We start from the raw sequence: 21654 nt of genomic DNA, 5'->3' as shown, positions 1-21654 counted from the left end.
TTACAAATTTCAGGTTCTTCAAGTGTCAAGAGCACTATTTAGTTTATGCTGCTGCTGTTGCTGCTTCTAAGTCATGTCCGACTCTGTGCGACCCCGTAGAGGGTAGCCCACCAGGCTCCCTCATCCCTGGGATTCTCCAGGCAAGAACACTGGCTATGCTATGCTAAGTCACTTCAGTCGTGTCCAACTCTGTGCGACACCATAGACGGCAGCCCACCAGGCTCCCCCGTCCCTGGGATTCTCCAGGTAAGAACACTGGAGTGGGCTGCCATTTCCTTTCCAATGCATGAAAGTGAAAAGTGAAAGTGAAGTCGCTCAGTCGCGTCTGACTCTTAGCGACCCCATGGACTGCAGCCTACCAGGCTCCTCCATCCATGGGATTTTCCAGGCAAGAGTACTGAAGTGGGGTGCCATTGCCTTCTCCAATGCATGAAAGTGAAAAGTGAAAGTGAAGTCGCTCAGTCGTGTCCGACTCTTAGCGACCCCATGGACTGCAGCTTACCAGGCTCCTCTGTCCATGGGATTTTCCAGGCAAGAGTACTGGAGTGGGTTGCCATTGCCTTCTCCGATTTACTTTGTAAGTGCACAATATTTTTAAATAGGGGCTTCCCAGGTGGCGCTAGTGATAAAGAATTGGCCTGCCAGTGCTGGAGACAAAGAGAGGTGGGGTTTGATCACTGGGTCTTGAAGATCTCTTGGAGGACGGCATGGCAACTTACTCCAGTATTCTTGCCTGGATAATCCCATGGACAGAGGAGCCTGGCAGACTACAGTCCACAGGGTTGCAAAGAGTTGGACACGACTGAAGTGACTTAGCACCCACGCATGCGTTTTCACTTAGAACTCAGTCTGTACAATTTTAGTTATTATTCATCTAGTAATGTCACCCGTGGGCTTCCCCAGTGGCTCAGCAGTAAAGAATCTGCCTGCAATGCGTGAGACAAGGAGACTCCCATTCCATCTCTGGGTCAGGAAGATCTCCTGGATTAGGAAATGGCAACCCACTCCAGTGATCTTGCCCAGAAAATCCCAAGGACAGGGGAGCTTAGTGGAGTACAGTCCACGGGGTTGCAAAAGAGTTAGACACAACTGAGCCACTAAACAACAACAATAATGTCACACATTGGTATTACTGTTCACCCTATTTTCCATTTCACTAACAGAGACTTTTGAACACCACCAGAAATAATTGTTCATTCTTGTTTCTTAGATAGGAATAGTAACATGTGCTCTCATGTTTTAGCAATCCTTGCAAAATTATTTTGGCTTTTCACCACAAATATGCTCAGAAGTTGGAATTTTTAAATCCACAATTTGGACGAAATGTTTGGGCTCAGGACTGCATATAAAAACAGCATGTTATTTTGTTGTTCTCCCTCCTCCCTCGTTAGTGTATGTGTTTTAGACAGAACCTCAGAGCTGTGAATACCTTGCCTAACTTAGGGAAAAGCTAAAAAGGAATCGAAGTAAATAAAACATCATTAATACAGGATTGGAATGCTCAACATTAATTTATTTAGGGGCTGAAGGTCTGTAGTAGACGTTCTTAACTTGGGAGCCATGGATTGGTTCAGAGTATCTAACTATATATAATAGATATATATATTATATATATTCTCTTGGTAATGTACAAGCTATTTTCTTTTACTAATGTATTTAAATGACATATGGAGAAAATGCCCCATATTTTTCACCGGATTCCTAGGATGGTCCTGGGGCCCTCAAAAGGTTACAAACTGCGATGCTATTTCTTGACAGCACTGTACCAGGATGCAATTCTTCCACTGTACATTTCACAGCCACTGGGGAAAGGCAGGAGCCTCTACCCTCAACAAAAATGGCGGGAGCTGCTTCACACGTAGCCCCTCACGCAGAAAGGCTGGGAGGCCCCCGCTAATTTCTCTCCACCTTCCCACTCCTGACCCCGGAAGGACTCCGCCCCCGGGGCCAGGCTGCGACTCAGCGCCGGGCTGCGGCGGGGAAGCAGGCGTGGACCGGCTGTACTGGGCCTGGAGCATCAGGTACATGGGTGGAGGGCTGTGTGGGGTCTCAACGGCCGCGGGTTAGTGGCAGAGAGGTGGGCGGGAGCTCTGGCCTTCGCACTCTGGATTCCGTGTCTGGGTGGAGGAATAGAAAGCCGAAGGGAGGCCCGCCACGGAGCGCTGAATCAGGGTGGGCTGGCTGGCGACCGCTTGGAGCCCGAGCGAGGGTCTGGGTGGCCGAGCCGAGAGGGAGCCCCTTTCCTGGTCATCTTGGTGAAGAAGAAGAAGAAGCCTGCAGAGGAGAACGCAGTGAGGGCGGAGGAGGCTTGCGGGAGGAGCCGCTGGTGTGGTCCAAGTTTCTGCAAGAATGTCAGTGGTTTGAGCGGGGAGTGGTTTTTGGAGGAGGAAGATTATGCTTTTTTTCAAGGGGCTTACTGAGAATAATTGAGCATCAGGAGGTTTGTGGCGTCGGAGCCCTCCTGTAAATAAAGTTGTTCAACGTTTATTTTATGGAGAGAAGACTGTAAAAGGTTTTGCTCATGCACAGACAGACCTTTATTATTATTATTTTATCAGTATTTCAAGTAAGCGTTTTTGCTGTATTTCAAGTATCTTCTCAGAATTCTGTTGTATAGATTTACATTTCATGACAAAATTTGGGGGATATTTCAGACTTTCATTCTTGCTTGGATTATAAAGTCCAATTTAAGTAACAAACTGTATATATGACACATTTAAAAAAGTGTCTCATGGTTAGAATGGAGAGAAGCGAGTGATATTACAGAGTATAATATTTTTGGTGATGATGAAACTGTCTCCATTTTTTTTTATTAATACGTTTGAAATGACTGGTTTTAAAAAGCTGTTCAATTATTAATGATTAAGTTTGGAATCACTCAGCGATTTTAAATGAAAGGGTATGAGGTGATTAGAATGCAAAAGTGAACGTTTATTTTAAGAAAACCACTGCAGCAAATTGAAGTGTTTGCTTTATTTTCTTTTTCTTCTGCTTCAAAATCTGAAACTGTATTACGGAGAAAATCACTTTGGGTGAATTACTTTCAGGATTTTAAAAAAATGCAATAGTATAGGTACCTTTATTGGTCCAGAATCTATTTAATTACTAAAAATGTTTCTCAAAATGAAGGGTTTTTTCCCGGGGGAGGGGTAAATGTGCTTCCTTCTTGTTTTGTGAAACATTTGAAAAAAGTAATACATGTAGACACTTTATAAAGCAAATATTACAGAAGCACTTTTAATGAAAAATAATGGTTTCCTGCCACCCTGCATTCTTAGTCTCATTTCTCAGACTTATTTTTCACTTGTTTAACAGTTTCTTCATGGTTTCCTTGTATTTCTCATTAATATGTCTGTACCACAGTTTGTCAGTTGGGATTAACGTATTGATTATACTCAGCCGAAAAATTGTAGTTAGAATATGAGTGTGGGGAAAATTAAGTTTCCACTCCTTGGGTGTCACTAATAGGGAAAAAGTAAACTGGCAGTAGCAGTAACCCACCTTAAGAAATCTTGCTGTGTTTGATATGAAAAGGAAACTATTAATCAGTGGTTTTGATAGACTTCTGAAAAAAAAATAGGGTTATTAACAGAAAGGTTAGAAAAAGAGCAGGCATAAATGACTTAAAGAAAGTATAGCAAATAAACTATAGAGGTATTGTTGGTAATTTTAATTTTCTGGTGGTTTGTACAGCACCATCCAAGGAAAAGAAATATTAAATTTGGTAGGCATAAACATTCTAGTTAGTGGGAAGGCCTCCTCTTGTATAATACATCAGAAACAGTTCTCAGGCTTTTTCCCAGCCTGTATGAAATATTGTTAAGTGAAAGGGAAGTCGCTCAGTTGTGTCCAACTCTTTGGGACCCCATGGACAGTAGCCTGCACCCAGCTCCTACGTCCATGGGATTTTCAAGGCAAGAATACTGGAGTGGGTTGCCATTTCATTCTCCAGGGAATCTTCCCAACCCAGGGATCGAACCCAGGTCTCTCCCATTGTAGACAGACGCTTTACCTTCTGAGCCACCAGGGAAGTACTACACTTGATCTTAGCCAAAAGGCCGAGAAGCAAAATATTGTTAAGGACCCATTAATTTTGTGCTTACCACAGAGCCTTTTATACTTAATTCAACTCCCTACAATGCCTTATTTTAGAAAGGTTATGTTTTGATAGCATATAAAAGTATTGGGAGGTGATATATGTATACCTATGGCTGATTCATGTTGAGGTTTGACAGAAAACAAAATTCTGTAAAGCAGTTACCCTTCAATTAGAAAATAAATAAATTTTTAAAAGTTTTCTTTCACTAGATAGTGTATTTCCTTAGTATAAATGAACAAATTTGTATACTTAATTTATATATCAGTATTGTGTGAATTTGTTTAATGTGTGTCCAGCTGGATACACATATAAAATTTGAGTTTCTGGCTCTATAAAGCATAGACCTAAACCCTGAACCATTGTGTTTTTATCAGCATTCTGCTACCTTTATGGGTCTCTCTTAATGATGACTGCCTTCTCTGTGAACAACTGACATTTCTTTCTTTGGTTTCAGTAGAAATAGGCATTAAAGCAATATTAAAATTTCATAGCAGGTATGTGTCATTTCTTTCAAGAGCTTAACAATGGGACAGTAGGATCAACTATAGTCCAATATAAAATAATTTTTTTTTTAAATGGAACAGTAGGAAGATAAATGCTTGAACTATGAAGTCCAGTGAGCCCTGAGGTTCATTTCTAGCCCCTAAAGTCAAGATTCCAATCAAATTTCTTTCAGTGCCCACCCCCCCCCCCCAGCCCAGTCCCTGCTGTTGTTGGAAGGAAATGTGAAAATAAAAATATTTTAAATTACTACTTAAAAGCTGAAACATTTATTTCACCAGAAAAGAGAGAATCTAGAACCCACAGTTTTTAAAGGAAAGTTTACTAGCTGAACTCAAAGTTCAAATCTAACTCATTTTCTTTTTGGCTACTTTGGCTAATAAATAAGCTTTTAGCTTAAGTAAATTTAGCTCCGAATATTATTTTCTTCAGGTTAGTGTAATATGACTAATTAAGTGCAAAAAAAAAAAAAAGCCTTTTAAAATAGTTAAATTTTCAATTTGTATCTTTCATTTGGTAGAATAACTAGAAATCTTTGTGGCTAATATATTTTGTGTTTCATTTAATTAAGATAGAAGAGGAGTCATGTCAGAAGAAACAGTGAGCGAATCACAGTTTTCCTTGAAGACAGTAGCACTGAGAGTGTTTGATCTTCCTCTGTCTTGGTACTATTCTCTCTGCCAGGTAAAAAAACGAAAAGAAATATGACGTTGAATAATAAGTTTATTGCTCAGAGCATAGTATGTTTACAGTATTTAAATTTCCTTTGGGGTTTTAAATGGTTCAAAGTGTTTGTTAAAGTAGTTTAAAACTTACTTGGTTTTTATTTATTTCATGTTTTTTTTTGTTGTTGTTGTTGTTATCAAAAATCTTCCTACCTTAAGTGAATTTACACAGTCTGTTATTACAGTTATTTTCAGATAATTATGTTATTTAAATAGACTTGTTCTCACTATTAAACAGTCCTTTCATTTTAATTTTGTTTTACTGTGGTAAAATATATATAGCATAAAATTTACCATTTTCACCATTTTTAAATGTGCAGTTCAGTAGCATTAGGTGCATTTATACTATTATGCAACCAACCTTGAGAACTCTTTTCATCTTGTAAAACTGGAACTCTAGTGCCACTAAGCAGCAATTTTTATTTTTCCTCCCACCAGCTACTTGCAATCTCCATTATATGTTCTGTTTCTATGAATGTGACTACTCTAGGTACCTCATAGGGCTTCCCTGTGACTCAGTTGGTAAAGAATCTGCCTGCAATGCAGGAGACCGTCTGCAGTGCAGGAGACCTGGGTTCGAAAGATCCCCTGGAGAAGGACATGGAAACCCACTCCAGTATTCTTGCCTGGGAAACCCCTTGGACAGAAGAGCCTGGTGGGCTGCCGTCCATGGGGTCACAAGAGTCGGACGTGACTTAGCGACTAAACCACGACAACTACCACCAGGTACTTTGAAAGTGGAGCTATGTAGTATTTGTCTTCTTGTGACTGGCTCATCTTCAATTAGCGAATGTTTTCAAGATCCATCTATATTGTAATGTGTGTCAGAATTTCCTCTTTTTCTCCCAAGTTGAATAACATTTGATTTTATGTATATACCACATTTTGTTTAATCATTCATTGCTGGATACTTGGGTTGCGTCTGCCTTGTGGTTTTCGTGACTAATACTTTTGTGAACATGACTGTACAAATAACTGCTTTCAGTTCTTTGGGACGTATACCCAGAAGTGAGATTTCTGGATCATATGGTAATTCTATTTTTAATTTTTTGAGGAATTACGATACTGTTAACCATAGTGGCTGCACCATTTTCAATTTCTATCAGCACTGCACAAGGATTCCAATTTTTTCTCATTGTGGTTTTGATTTGCTTTTCCCTAATTAGTCATATTGAGCATCTTTTCATGTGCTTATTCTCCATTTGTGTATTTTATATAGTAACGGTCCTTTTTTTTTTTTTTTTTTCCTTTGGGCCAGGCCACACAGCCTGCAGGATTCTAGTTCCCCGACCAAGGATTGAACCCAGGCCCTGACAGTGAAAGTGCTGAGTCCTAACTACTGGACTGCCAAGAAATTCTCAATCCTTTTATTTTTAATACCTGCTTCCAATGCAGTTTGTACTCCATTGTAGTAAATAAGTAAAGGCTTCCCCGGTGGCTCAGAGGTAAAGAATCTGCCTGCAGTGCAGGAGCTACAGGAGAGACAGGTTCAATCCCTGAGTCAGGAAGATCCCTGGAGAAGGGCATAGCAACCCACTCCAGTATTATTGCCTTGAGAATCCCATGGGCAAAGGAGCCTGGTGGGCTACAGTCCATGGGGTCGCAAGAGTTGGACACAACTGAAGCAACTTAGCACGCACACATAGTAAATAAAAAGATACATATGGAGTGCTCACTTTGGCAGCACATATACTAAAATTGGAGCAATACAGAGAAGATTAGCTATGGCCCCTGAGCAAGGATGACACACAAATTCATGAAGCGTTCCATATTCCTGAGTCAGAAAGAAAAACACCAATACAGTATACTAACACATATATATGGAATTCAGAAAGATGGTAACGATGACTCTATATATGAGATAGCAAAAGAGACACAGATGTAAAAAACAGTCTTTCAGACTCTGTGGGAGAAGACAAGGGTGGGATGATTTGAGAGAACAGCATTGAAACATGTATATTATCATATGTGAAGCAGATCGCCAGTCAAGGTGTGATGCATGAGACAGGGTGCTCAGGGCTGGTGCACTGGGATGACCCTGAGGGATGGGATGGGGAGGGAGGTGGGAAAGGAGTTCAGGATGGGGAACACATGTACACCCATGGCTGATTCATGCCAATGTATGGCCAAAACCACTACAATATTGTAAAGTAATTAGCTTCCAATTAAAATAAATAAATTAAAAAAAAAGATACATATGGAAAGTAGCATTTATTTCACTAAACTTAGAATGAATTTCATCAAATCTAACATAATCATTTTTCAAATTTCAACATTTCTAAAACTTGCTTACATCTTAAAATGAATAGTGTCTTAGAATGATAAAATATAGTATCATTTTATTTCTCTCTCTCTTTTTTTTTGGCCACATCATGTGGCATGTGGGATCGAATAGTTAGTTCTGTGACCAGGGATCACTTCTGGTCCACTTCCCTAGCAGTGGAAGCTCAAGAGTTTTTAACCACTGGACCGCTAGGGAAGTCCCCTATGTAATTTTATATAGGAGAGGATGTTACACAGATATAATGTATGAGAGATACTACTTAGTGTTCACTGTGTTTAAGATATTAGTTAGGTCTTTTGTACATATAATGTCTCTAATCCTTAAAAGATTCTTCGAATTTTTATATTATCTCCAATTTATAGATCTGGTGGCTTTTTAATAGCTTATTTAACTTGTCTAAAATTGTGTATATTATATGGGATTTGAACTTGCTTTTCTTTGATCCCAAAACCTATGTTCTCTCTCTTTCTTTCTTTCTTTGCCTTTTTAGGATTACATGATTAAAAGAAAATTTGAAAAGTACAGAAAAGAATTAAAGAGAAAATAAAAATTACCAACAACCCCTCTATAAGTTTACTGGCTATACTTTACCTAGGTCTTTTATTTCTGCATACATCTCTCTGCTCCCCAGTCCCTCACTCCCCACCCCCACTGCTTTGTCCCCCTCATTTGAGATTACATTTGAGATTATAAAGTTGTATATTTTGAGCATTTTCTCTTTCATTAAAAATGCTTTGTAAATATAGACGTGCTATAGTTTATTGAATATTTCCCTATTTTTGAGTTTTTGGGTTGTTTCAACAGTTCATTATGTATATATATGTGTGTGTGTATGTGTGTGTATATATATATATTTGTCCAATTTTTATATATATATATATATATATATTTTTTATTCCTAGAGCTGAAAATATTAAGTCTAAGTATCTGGTATTTATTCTTTTATTTGTTTATGTTACCACACCATTTGGATGACATTTAAAAAGACCAGCAACAGGACATAGCAGCACCCACGGTGTATAAAACACTGTCTTAGGGATTTTATATTGTATATATTTGTAAATTCTTTAATCCTTACAATGATCCTAAACTAATGTTATTCTTTAAAATGTATTATTTAAATAGTTGGAGGCTTCCCTGGTAGCTCAGTGGTAAAGAATCTGCCTGCTGATGGAGGAGATGGGTGTTTGACCCCAGAGGGATCGGGAAGATTGCTTGGAGAAAGAAATGGCAATCCACTCCAGTATTCTTGTCTGGGAAATCCCATGGGCAGAGGAGCCTGGTGGGCTACAGTCCATGTGGTTGCAAAAGAGTCATTGTCTAAACAACATTCAGTTCAGTTGCTCAGTCGTGTCCGACTCTTTGCGACCCCATGAATCACAGCACGCCAGGCCTCCCTGTCCATCACCAACTCCCGGAGTTCACTCAGTCTCATGTCCATCGAGTCGGTGATGCCATCCAGCCATCTCATCCTCTGTCGTCCCCTTCTCCTCCTGCCCCCAATCCCTCCCAGCATCAGGGTCTTTTCCAATGAGTCAACTCTTCGCATGAGGTGGCCAGAGTATTGGAGTTTCAGCTTCAGCATCAGTCCTTCCAATGAACACCCAGGACTGATCTCCTTTAGGATGGACTGGTTGGATCTCCTTGCAGTCCAAGGGACTCTCAGGAGTCTTCTCCAACATCACAGTTCAAAAGCATTAATTCTTCAGCACTCAGCTTTCTTCACAGCCCAACTCTCACATCCATACATGACCACTGGAAAAACCATAGCCCTGACTAGACGGACCTTTGTTGGCAAAGTAATATCTCTGCTTTTCAATATACTATCTAGGTTGGTCATAACTTTCCTTCCAAGGAGTAAGTGTCTTAATTTCATGGCTGCAGTCACCATCTGCAGTGATTTTGGAGCCCAGAAAAATAAAGTCTGACACTGTTTCCACTGTTTCCCCATCTATTTCCCATGAAGTGATGGGACCGGATCCCATGATCTTCGTTTTCTGAATGTTGAGCTTTAAGCCAACTTTTTCACTCTCCTCTTTCACTTTCATCAAGAGGCTTTTTATAGTTCCTCTTCACTTTCTGCCATAAGGGTGGTATCATCTGCATATCTGAGGTTATTGGTATTTTTCCCAGCAATCTTGATTCCGGCTTATGCTTCTTCCAGTCCACTGTTTCTCATGATGTACTCTGCATATAAGTTAAATAAACAGGGTGACAATATACAGCCTTGACATACTCCTTTTTCTTTTTGGAACCAGTCTGTTGTTCCATGTCCAGTTCTAACTGTTGCTTCCTGACCTGCATACAAATTTCTCAAGAGGCAGGTCAGGTGGTCTGGTATTCCCATCTCTTTCAGAATTTTCCACAGTTTATTGTGATCCACACAGTCAAAGGCTTTGGCATAGTCAGTAAAGCAGAAATAGATGTTTTTCTGGAACTCTTGCTTTTTCTATGATCCAGCGGATGTTGGCAATTTGATCTCTGGTTCCTCTGCCTTTTCTAAAACCAGCTTGAACATCTGAAAGTTCACGGTTCACGTACTGCTGAAGCCTGGCTTGGAGAATTTTGAGCATTACTTTACTAGCGTGTGAGATGAGTGATTTTGGAGCTTCCAAAATAAAGTCTGTCTCTGTTTCTATTGTTGCCTCATCTGTTTTCCATGAAGCAATGGGGCCGGATGCCATGATCTTAGTTTTCTGAATGATGAATTTTAAGGAAGCTTTTTCAATCTCCTCTTTCACTTTCATCAAGAGACTCTTTAGTTCTTCGCTTTCTGCAATAGGGGTGGTGTCTTCTGCATATCTGAGGTTGTTATTTCTCCTGGTAATCTTGATTCCAGCGCAATGCTATAATGAATAAGCTTGATATACATTAATTCACACAGTACATATATAGGATTAATTTTTAGGCTTTGTATTTTTGGGTTGAGGAGTAAATGTATTAAAGTTTGATAGATATTGCTAAATTTTCTCCCTTAAGGGTAGTATTGTTTTACACTCCCCAAAGCTTTGGGATTTTTGCCAGTTATTTTTGTATGTTTTATCCAAACTAATTCTACTATACAACCTGCTTTTCAATCATAGGACTAATTTTCTGAGGCCATGACTATTGTCCACATTTTTCCATGGAATATTTTTTAAAATAGTATAAAGACCAAAGAACTAAATAGACATTTCTCCAAAGAAGACATACAGATGGCTAACAAACACATGAAAAGATGCTCAACATCACTCATTATCAGAGAAATGCAAATCAAAACCACTATGAGGTACCATTTCACACCAGTCAGAATGGCTGCGATCCAAAAGTCTACAAGTCATAAATGCTGGAGAGGGTGTGGAGAAAAGGGAACCCTCTTACACTGTTGGTGGGAATGCAAACTAGTACAGCCACTATGGAGAACAGTGTAGAGATTCCTTAAAAAACTGGAAATAGACCTGCCTTATGATCCAGCAATCCCACTGCTGGGCATACACACTGAGGAAACCAGAAGGGAAAGAGACACGAGTACCCCAATGTTCATCGCAGCACTGTTTATAATAGCCAGGACATGGAAGCAACCTAGATGTCCATCAGCAGATGAATGGCTAAGAAAGCTGTGGTACATATACACAATGGAGTATTATTCAGCCATTAAAAAGAATACATTTGAATCAGTTCTAATGAGGTGGATGAAACTGGAGCCTATTATACAGAGTGAAGTAAGCCAGAAAGAAAAACACCAATATAGTATACTAACGCATATATATGGAATTTAGAAAGATGGTAACAATAACCCTGTGTACGGGACAGCAAAAGAGACACTGAGGTATAGAACAGTCTTATGGACTCTGTGGGAGAGGGAGAGGGTGGGAAGATAAAAAAAAAAAAAATAGTATAAAGAATCATTGCAGATAAATTAAGGATTCATCCTTTACTCTCCAGTCGTAGTATTGGGTATCCAAAACTCATTCCATGTTATGAAATGCACCAAGGTGGGTAAGCAGTCTACAGCCTATGGGCTAAATCAAGGCCACCACCTGTTTTTATAAGTAAAGTTTTATTGGAACACAGCCACGCTCATTTGTTAATATATTACCTGAAACTGTTTTTGTGCTACAACAGCAGAGTTAAGTGGTTGCAGTAGAGACCTGTATCTTCCCCAAGCCTAAGATAATTACTATCTGGCCTTTACAAAAAGTATTTTGGCCCTGTACTAAGAGAGCAGACTATGTTTTGAATAGCATCAAAGGACCAAGGAAAAGCTCAGAGTTATTGTGTAGACAGTTTGGTAGCTGTAGAATTATATTGATGTTTAATGGAAAAAGACATGTATGAAAATTTTTGTTCATTAGTTCAGCCTCCCAAAAGTGACAATCCATCTTGGATGCCATTCAGTATAATTAATCGCATACTAAGATACGTCATCAGTGCGACTGAAGTAATTTTAGCACATGGTACATGGCGTGCATGGATGTAAACACATCTTCTGTGGTATGTTTTGATTCACATCCCAGTGCTCTGGAATTGTGTGATTTTTGGCAAGTTTCTTAACCTTTTTGAAAGCCAATTTGTATCATCTATGAAAAGGAATGAAAAGCATGTTGTCTGGCATACAGAAAAGATGAGTGAACACCTCAATAAATGTGAGCTCCTGTTTTATTTTCTTGTGTATTTAAGGAATGATATATTTTCCAAATATTTTTTTCTTTCATTTGATAAATACATACTGTAAATAAAGTGTTCGTCTTTTGCTTCTGTGGTCTTTTTAAGGATTTCTTTGGTATATTACTGTGTATCATACTAAGACAAGCAGACTGTTTTTTCAGTTGGAAACCACAGAGTGAAGTGGTAAGTAGTTTAGTTGGTTCTCCAGATTCAGGGTGTTAATCAGAAGAGTCTAACAATTAACTCAGCACTTTAAAATATTAATAAAAAATCTGTCTAAATGTAATGAATGTGGTATCCTGAATTGGTCCTTCAATAGAAAAAAGAACATTAGTGGAAAAACTGGTTAAATTAGAATAAAGTCTGTAGCTTAGATATTATTGTCCTAACGTTAATTTCTCAGTTTTGACAAGAGCACTATGGTTATGTAAGATGTTATTGTTAGAGAAAAACTGAGTGATATAAGAACTCTCTCTGCTGTCTTTGTATCTTCTCTGTAAACTCTAAAATTATTTCAAAATAAGGTGTTTGTTTAAAATTTTTTAATTAAAATAATAAGCACATTTTTGGAATGCATGCTATGTGTCAGATACCACTTTCAGCAACCCTTTGAAGAAGATGGTATCATTCTCTCTTGTCCAAAGGTCACAGTATGTGACATGTGATGTGTTCCAGTTATCAGAGAGATTGATTCAAACTATGTTTATTGAATATCTTTTGTTTCAGTTGATATAAAGTAGTAATTTCTGCCCTTATTGAGCTTAGAACTTTATAAGGTTCTTAGAGCTGCCCTTGTGCCCCACTACCCCACCGCAATTAAAAGGTGTGTAAGGTACTGTGTTAGAGGAATAGATCAATTTAGTTCTAGTTAGAAAAGTATGCTGAGTAGCAGGAAATAGGTTATTGGAGCAGGAAACTTGTGAGTGACTGACTGTTCTCTGTCTCCTGAGAACATTAGATGAGGGGGGGAGCTTGACAAGAACATTAAACAACAGCATCAGGTTATGGAGTAGGGAGGATTGTGGAATCTGAGCACGAGGAACAGTGTCTTATTCCTTTCTTGTTATTCTCAGTGTTTGGCCTATAAGTTGGTGCTCAGTTCATGTTGAATGAATAGGACAGTATTAGGTTTTCATTTTCTCTGGAGTTAAGGAAATGGACTATATCACCTCAAAAAGCCCCTCAAGAGTTTGGGATTGTGAGATGCTGTATTTTCAGTTTTCTGGGTGATGATATAGGAAGTAATTGACTTCCCTGTGGGGAAAAAAAAGTAACAGAATAAATGGTAGGCAGGAGTAATAGAAACTTTCAGACCTTGTGTTACCTAGATTACTTCTGATAAAAATCTTTTCCTGGGAAATTTACCTTGTTTTTGTCTTGGAAAGGTTTCTTTTTTCATAAGATTAAGACTGTAAGTTGTAATGGATCTTTTATGCAAAAATAATAATATGTAAACAGAACTTGGATCTTAAAAGTGAATTGATTTATATTTGAATTCATATTAGTAAAGCGTGTTATATTTCTGACAGTAGTTTTAATATTGTATTTATGTCTCCTAATGGTTCTCTAATTTCAGTGTCCTAGGATATAACAGTGGCACCCTACTCCAGTACTCTTGCCTGGAAACGCCCATGGCTGCAGGCCATGGGGTCGCTAAGAGTCGGACACGACTGAGCGACTTCACTTGCGCTTTTCACTTGCATGCGTTGGAGAAGGAAATGGCAACCCACTCCAGTGTTCTTGCCTGGAGAATCCCAGGGACGGGGAGCTTGGTGGGCTGCCGTCTATGGGGTCGCACAGAGTCGGACACGACTGAAGCGACTTAGCAGCAGCAGCAGCAGCAGCAGGATATAGCAGAACATGACCACTTAGCTGTGGCTGGGCCTGTGTTAATAGATTCTTTTTTTTTTTTTAACCACACCAGACAGCTTATGGGATCTCATAGTTTATGGGATTGAACTGCGGCCACAGTATGAAAGTGCCGAATCCTAACCACTAGGCCACCAGGGAACTCCCAATAGATTATTTTCTTTAGTAGAGGTCTTAATTTTCTTATCTTACATCTGCTTATGCCATAAATATTAAAATTTGACCTAAGAAGCATTTTTTTGGAGGGCAGAATAATAAGATCATGGCAGTTTATAAAATAGAATGAGAAGTAAGGTGTTCTTAATGACAGTGCTATTTTTAGAATTTATTTTATTATTGGATATTTAGCTTCCAAATTCCAGGAACTGTTTTCTTTTTTCCCCCCAAATCTCATTTGGTTGCCATGAACATTGGAGCTATGGTTCCAGAGGGAAAAACAGAGATGGAAAGAATCAAAAATTTGGCAGTACCTGTAGTGAAGACATTACTGAAGAGAATAATTCTTGTAAAGGGGAAAAAGGGTTTGTAAAGGGAAAAAAGCCTGGGACAGCACTGGAATGTTCTGATTTTTCATGATAGTTTTGGAAGACTTAAGTGGATTTGGAAGAAAAATAGAGTAAGAATAGTTTTAAATTTTTTGTTAGATCATAGTCCTTGAGGCCAAATTCAAATGACAAATGGAAGTAAATCATTTCTGGTATACAAAAAAAAATGAGCTTTTTTTTAACTTTATTTTATTTTTGGCTGTGCTGGGTCTTTGTTGCTGCAGAGGCTTTTCTCTAGCTGTGGGTGCAGGGCCTTGTCATTGCGGTGGCTTCTCTTATTGTGGAGCACAGGCTCTAGGGCCACAGACTTAGTAGTTGTGGCTCACAGGCCCTAGAGCACACAGGCTTCAGTACTCGTGTGTGGGCTCAGTAGTTGTAACTCTTGGGCTCTAGAGCACGGGCTCAGTTGTTGTGGTGCATGGGCTTAGTTGCTCCTTGGAATGCGAAATCTTCCTGGACCAGGGATTGAACCCGTGTCCTCGGCATTGGCAGGTGAATTCTTAACCCTGTACCACCAGGGAAATCCCAGTGTTCATGTCAGTCTTTCCTTGTAAATACCAGTCTTCTTAGTTTGGGGGCCATTTGATTACCCTCCAACTTCAGCATTCTGATGGATTAAAAAAAAATCGAGAATTTGGCATTTGGCTTTTTTGTAGTTGGAAGATTGAACTCTTTGTGATACTCTGTCTAGCTCTCATTATATCCCCAAAGCTATAGCTTTATTTTAAAGTTCTTTTGCATTTTAGGTGATTAATAGTGTTTGTCCTCCAAGAAAAAGATAATTACCACTTGCTCTTATGTTAGTACTTAGTTCATCCTTAACATTACTGTATTTATCACATTATACTGTAGTTATTTGTAATACATTATTTGTATATCTGTCTTTACTCTTAGCACACTGCTTGAGGAAAGCAAGATCTGTATCCTCTGGTGCTTCTTGATCAATGGGAGACATTTGATACATACTTACTTGTTTTTTGTGGCAAAAGCAAGTTTATTGAAGAAAGAACAGAAGGAACACCTCAAGGGAGGGGTGGCCAAGCAAGAGAGGCACTGGCTCATACACACTTACTGAATAGAATTATACCAAGATTTTAATTTTCATTTTCATAACACAGTCCTGGTATATTATAAAATGCTGAGTAAATGTTTGTTGATTAATTCGTGAATAAAAAGGCTTATTCAAATGACTGGTGGCTCAGTGTTAAAGAGTCTGCCTGCCAATGCAGGAGATGTGGGCTCAATCTGTGGGTCAGGAAGATCCTCTTGAGTAGGACATGGCAACTGACTTCAGTATTCTTGCCTGGGAAATTCCATGGACAGAGGAGCCCGGGAGGTTGCAGTCCATGGGGTCTCAGAGTCAGATATGACTGAGCATCTGAACAACAACAAATGATATTTATAAATTGAGTTAATTTATGTTTTCCCAGATTTCCAGATAGTTTGGGAAAAATCAGTTCATTTTAAGATGGCCAATGGAAATTTGCTGTATGGCTTGGAACTGAAATGGGGGCTCTGTAACAATCTAGAGGGGTGGGAAAGGGTGGGAGGTGGGAGGGAAGTTCAAGAGGGAGGGGACATATGTATACCTATGGCTAATTCATGTTGATGTATGGTAGAAATCAAACCAATATTGTCAGGCAATTATCCTCCAGTTAAAAATAAATAGAAAAAAATTGGTTCATTTTAAAAGTCTGATTAAATCATTCCTGCAGTGATTCCTACTGTTATTCAGATAGAAGATTGAGTTGCATGAATTAATCATTAGTTGTTTAACAGATATTAATGGAATTGAATTATTTTGTGCTCCTGATGACTTTTTGATTTTTAGTGTTTAGCTGAGAACTTTAGAGTAGTGGATGATAAACTACTACATTTTTTTAGTATGTTTTTGAAATTCATTTGGGCTAGCTGTCATTGAAAGAGTGAAATAATGTTATCTTGGAAGTATTTAGAACTATATTAGCTTCAGAGTAATTTTAGTCTTTTTGTAGGTTTTAAGCAAGCAAATAATCACCCTGACTGCATCTTTTCTAGATCAAATTTTCGCCAGTAGCTAAAAAGTTATTCATGGTAACTGCAGTGAGCGCTGTATCTGTAATTTTTCTGGCCCATCACTTTAAAAGAAGACGTGGAAAAAAGAAAGGAAAAATATTACCATGGGAACCAGAGCACCTCATACTTGAATGCACTAAAAGAGCAGCATCAGACAAAGGTATGTAGAAATAGCTGAATTAAGTCTACAAAGGAAGTTTTATATGTACACCATTGCAGTAGAGTAATTTGTACATGTACTGCACTGTACAGTACAGTACAGTGCAGTAATTTCAGCATTTTAGTTTCTGAAATTTCCTTGCTTAATATATAGCAGAAAATTGGATTAAATATTTACTGAGCATGGCCCTGCCCGTCAGAACAACTTGCCCCTCAGTCAGTTTCAGTTTGCCCCTCAGGCTCTCCGATCAGGAAGCTTCTATAAGCCTCTTACCCTTCTCCATCAGAGGGCAGACAGAATGAAAACCACAATCACAGAAAAGTAACCAAACTGATCACATGGACCACAGCCTTGTCTAACTCAATGAAACTATGAGCCATGCTGTGTAGGGTCACCCAAGATGGATGGGTCTTGGTGAAGAGTTCTGACAAAATGTGGTCCACTGGAGAAAGGAATGGCAAACCACTTCTGTATTCTTGCCTTGAGAATCCCACGAATAGTATGAAAAGGCAAAAAGATAGGACACTGAAAGATGAACTCCCCAGGTCAGTAGGTGCCCAATATGCTACTGGAGAACAGTGGAGAAATAACTCCAGAAAGAATGAAGAGATGGAGCCAAAGCAAAAACAATAACCAGTAGTGGATGTGAGGAGAAGGCAATGGCAACCCACTCCAGTACTCTTGCCTGGAAAATCCCTTGGACGGAGGAGCCTGGTAGGTTGCGGTCAATGGAGTCGCGAAGAGTCAGACACGACTGAGCGACTTCACTTTCACTTTTCACTTTCATGCATTGGAGAAGGAAATGGCAACCCATTCCAGTGTTCTTGCCTGGAGAATCCCAGGGACAGCGGAGCCTGGTGGGCTGCCGTCTATGGGGTCACACAGAGTCGGACACAATTGAAGCAACTTAGCAGCAGCAGCAGTGCATGTGACTGTTGATGGAAGTAAAGTCTGGTGCTGTAAAGAGCAATACTGCATAGGAACCTCAAAAGTTAGGTCCATGAATCAAGGCAAATTGGAAGTGCTCAAACAGGAGATGGCAAGACTGAACATTGACATGTTAGGAATCAGTGAACTAAAATGGACTGGAATGGGTGAATTTAACTCAGATGACCGTTATATCTACTACTGTGGACAAGAATCCCTAAGAAGAAATGGAGTAGCCATCATAGTCAACAAAAGAGTCCGAAATGCAGTACTTTGATGCAATCTCAAAAACAACAGAATGATCTCTGTTTGTTTCCAAGGCAAACCATTCAGTATCACAGTAATCCAAGTCTATGCCCCAACCAGTAATGCTGAGAAGCTGAACTTGAACAGTTCTATGAAGACCTACAAGACCTTCTAGAACTAACACCCAAAAAAGATGTCCTTTTCATTATAGGGGACTGGAATGCAAAAGTAGGAAGTCAAGAAATACCTGGAATACAGGCAAATTTGGCCTTGGAGTACAAAAGGAACAAAGGCTAACAGAGTTTGCCAAGAGAACGCACTGGTGATAGCAAACATCCTCTTCCAACAACACAAGAGAAGACTCTACACATGGACATCACCAGATAATTAATACCAAAATCAGATTGATTATATTCTTTGCAGCCAAAGATGGAGAAGCTCTATATAGTCAGCAGAAACAAGACTGGGAGCTGACTGTGGCTCAGATCATGAACTCCTTATTGCCAAATTCAGACTTAAATTGAAGAAAGTAGGAAAAACCACTAGACATTCAAGGATGACCTAAATCAAATCCCTTACGATTCTACAGTGGAAGTGATAAATAGATTCAAGGGATTAGATCTGATAGACAGAGTGCCTGAAGAAATATGGATGGAGGTTTGGGACGTTGTACAGAAGGCAGTGATCAAGACCATCCCCAAGAAAAAGAAGTGCAAAAAGGCAAAATGGCTGTCTGAGGAGGCCTTACAAATAGCTGGAAAAGAAGAGAAACTAAAGGCAAAAGAGAAAAGGAAAGATACACCCATTGGAATGCAGAGTTCCAAAGAATAGCAAGGAGAGATAAGAAAGCCTTCCTCAGTGATTAATACAAAGAAATAGAGGAAAGCCAAAGAACGGGAAAGACTAGCTGCTGCTGCTGCTGCTGCTAAGTCGCTTCAGTCGTGTCCAACGTGCGACCCCATAGACGGCAGCCCGCCAGACTCCCCCGTCCCTGGGATTCTCCAGGCAAGAACACTGGAATGGGTTGCCATTTCCTTCTCCAATGCATGAAAGTGAAAAGTGAAAGTGAAGTCGCTCAGTCGTGACCGACTCTTAGTGATCCCATGGACTGCAGCCCACCAGGCTCTTCCATCCATGGGAGTTTCCAAGCAAGAGTACTGGAGTGGGGTGCCATTGCCTTCTCCGGGGAAAGACTAGAGATCTCCTTAAGAGAATTAGAGATACCAAGGAAACATCATGCAGATTGGCACAATAAAGGACAGAAATGGTATGGACCTAACAGAAGCAAAAGATATTAGGAAGAGGTGGCAAGAATACACAGAAGAACTATACAAAAAAGACCTTCATGACCCAGATAACCACAGTGGTGTGATCACTCACCTAGAGACAGACATCTTTAAATGCAAAGTCAAGTGGGCCATAGGAAGCATCACTATGAAAAAACCTAGTGGAGGTGATGGAATTCCAATTGAGCTATTTCAGATCCTAAAAGATGATGCTGCATAAGTGCTGCACTCATTATGCCAGCAAATTTGGAAAACTCAGCAATGGTCACAGGACTGGAAAATGTCAGTTTTCAGTCCAATCCCAAAGAAAGGCAATGCCAAAGAATGTTCAAAATACTGCACAATTGTACTCATCTCACAGACTAACAAAGTAATGCTCAAAATTCTCCAAGCCAGACTTCAACAGTACATGAACCGTGAACTTCCAGATGTTCAAGCTGGATTTAGAAAATGCAGAGGAACCAGAGATCAAATTGCCTACATTTGTTGGATCATCGAGAAAGCAAGAGAGTTCCAGAAAAACATCTACTTCTTTATTGACTATGTCAAAGCCTTTAACTGTGTGGATCACAACAAACTTTGGAAAATTCTGAAAGAGATGGGAATACCAGACCACCTGACCTGTCTCCTGAGAAATCTGTATGCAGGTCAAGAAGCAACAGTTAGAATTGGACATGGAACAACAGTCTGGTTCCAAATCAGGAAGTAGTACGTCAAGGCTGTATATTGTCACCCTGCTTATTTAACTTATATGCAGAGTACATCATGCGAAATGCCAGCCTGGATGAAGCACAAACTGGAATCAAGATTGCTGGGAGAATTATCAATAACCTCAGTTATGCAGATTATACCACCGTTATTGCAGAAAGGGAAGAAGAACTAAAGAGCCTCTAGATGAAAGTGAAAGAGGAGAGTGAAAGAGTTGGCTAAAACTCAGTGTTCAGAACACTAAGATCATGGCATCTAGTCCCATCACTTCATGGAAAATAAATGGGGAAATAATGGAAACAGTGAGAGACTTTATCTTTTCGGGCTCCAAAATCACTTCAGATGGTGACTGCAGCCATGAAATTAAAAGATGCTTGCTCTTTGGATGAAAAGCTATGACCAACCTAGACCGCATATTAAAAAACAGAGATGTTACTTTGCCAACAAAGGTCCGTCTAGTCAAAGCTATGGTTTTTCCAATAGTCATGTGTGGATGTGAGAGTTGGACTACAAAGAAAGCTGAGCACTGAAGAATTGATGCTTTCGAACTGTGATGTTGGCGAAGACTCTTGAGAGTCCCTTGGACTGCAAGGAGATCCAACCAGTCTATCCTAAAGGAAATCCGTCCTGAATATTCATTGGAAGGACTGATGCTGAAGCTGAAACTCCAATACTTTGGCCACCTGATGCGAAGAATGGACTTATTTGAAAACATGTGGATGCTGGCAAAGATTGAAGGGTGGAGGAGAAGAGGATGACAGAGGATGAGATGGTTGGATGGCATCACTGACTTGATGGACATGAGTTTGAGCAAGCTCTGGGAGTTGGTGATGGATGGGGAATCCTGGCCTGCTGCAGTTCCTGGGGTCGTAAAGGGCTGGACATGACTGAGCGACTGAGTATATAACTCACAGTTAATATAGATTCATTTTAGACATCCTAGATAATACAGATAAGCATCAATAAAAAATGAAAATTGCTTGAAATTCTGCTACCCAGAAATAACTACTGATAATATTTTGGCATATATATAGTCATTTATATTTGCATTTAAATACATTGAGACATAAAATTTTTATTATATACAAATAAATGATTTATATACTTTAAGTAAAATTCATACCTCTTGTAGCCTTTTAATATTTAATATTATGGGGGCTTCCCTGGTAGTCCAGTGGTTAAGAATCTGCCTGCCAATGCAGAGGACATAGGTTTGATCCCCAGTCTGGAAAGGTTCCACAAGCTGTGGACCAACTACGCTCAGCAAGTTTTGACCACATGTGCCCAGAAGTCCATGCTCTCCAAAAGAGAAGCCACCACAATGAGAAACCTGTGCACTGCAACTAGAGAAAGCCTGTGCGCAGCAACGAAGACCCAGAGCAGCCAAAAATCAATCAATCAATCTTAAAAAAATATATAATATTATGTAAGAATGTTTTTAAATGTCAATAGATGTATCTCTATGCTATCATTTTTAAATATATACTTAGTGTACAAATGTGCTTTACTTTTTTAACCAGTTCCCTATTGTATTCTTTAGGTTATTTTTCTTCGCATATACTTATCTGATTATTTTCTAAGTTTATACAGTTCTAAAAGTAG

General features: G+C 39.4%; 1 protein-coding gene and 1 non-coding gene across 5 annotated transcripts in view; both read left to right on the top strand.

The window, feature by feature from the left end:
- The first annotated feature begins 1625 nt into the window (after nt 1-1625).
- MIGA1 (mitoguardin 1) overlaps nt 1626-21654 on the top strand; it is a 78217-nt gene continuing 58188 nt past the window's right edge. The window contains exons 1-3 of one of the 4 annotated variants that reach the window (XM_055585411.1): nt 1631-2021; nt 5172-5284; nt 16708-16885. In XM_055585411.1, coding sequence (XP_055441386.1) covers nt 5186-5284; nt 16708-16885 — 277 coding nt within the window. In that variant the 5' untranslated portion in view covers nt 1631-2021; nt 5172-5185. The other 3 variants (XM_055585408.1, XM_055585409.1, XM_055585410.1) reach the window with 3 other exon arrangements.
- On the top strand, nt 6994-7101 carry LOC129656651 (U6 spliceosomal RNA). Its single transcript, XR_008716441.1, has one exon. It is a non-coding gene; the product is annotated as a U6 spliceosomal RNA (small nuclear RNA).

The sequence above is a fragment of the Bubalus kerabau genome, chromosome 6 (genome assembly GCF_029407905.1).
Source record: "Bubalus kerabau isolate K-KA32 ecotype Philippines breed swamp buffalo chromosome 6, PCC_UOA_SB_1v2, whole genome shotgun sequence".
NCBI classification, from domain to species: domain Eukaryota; kingdom Metazoa; phylum Chordata; class Mammalia; order Artiodactyla; family Bovidae; genus Bubalus; species Bubalus kerabau.
Note: the sequence above shows the minus strand (reverse complement) of the source record. Positions and strands in the feature narration are given on the sequence as shown.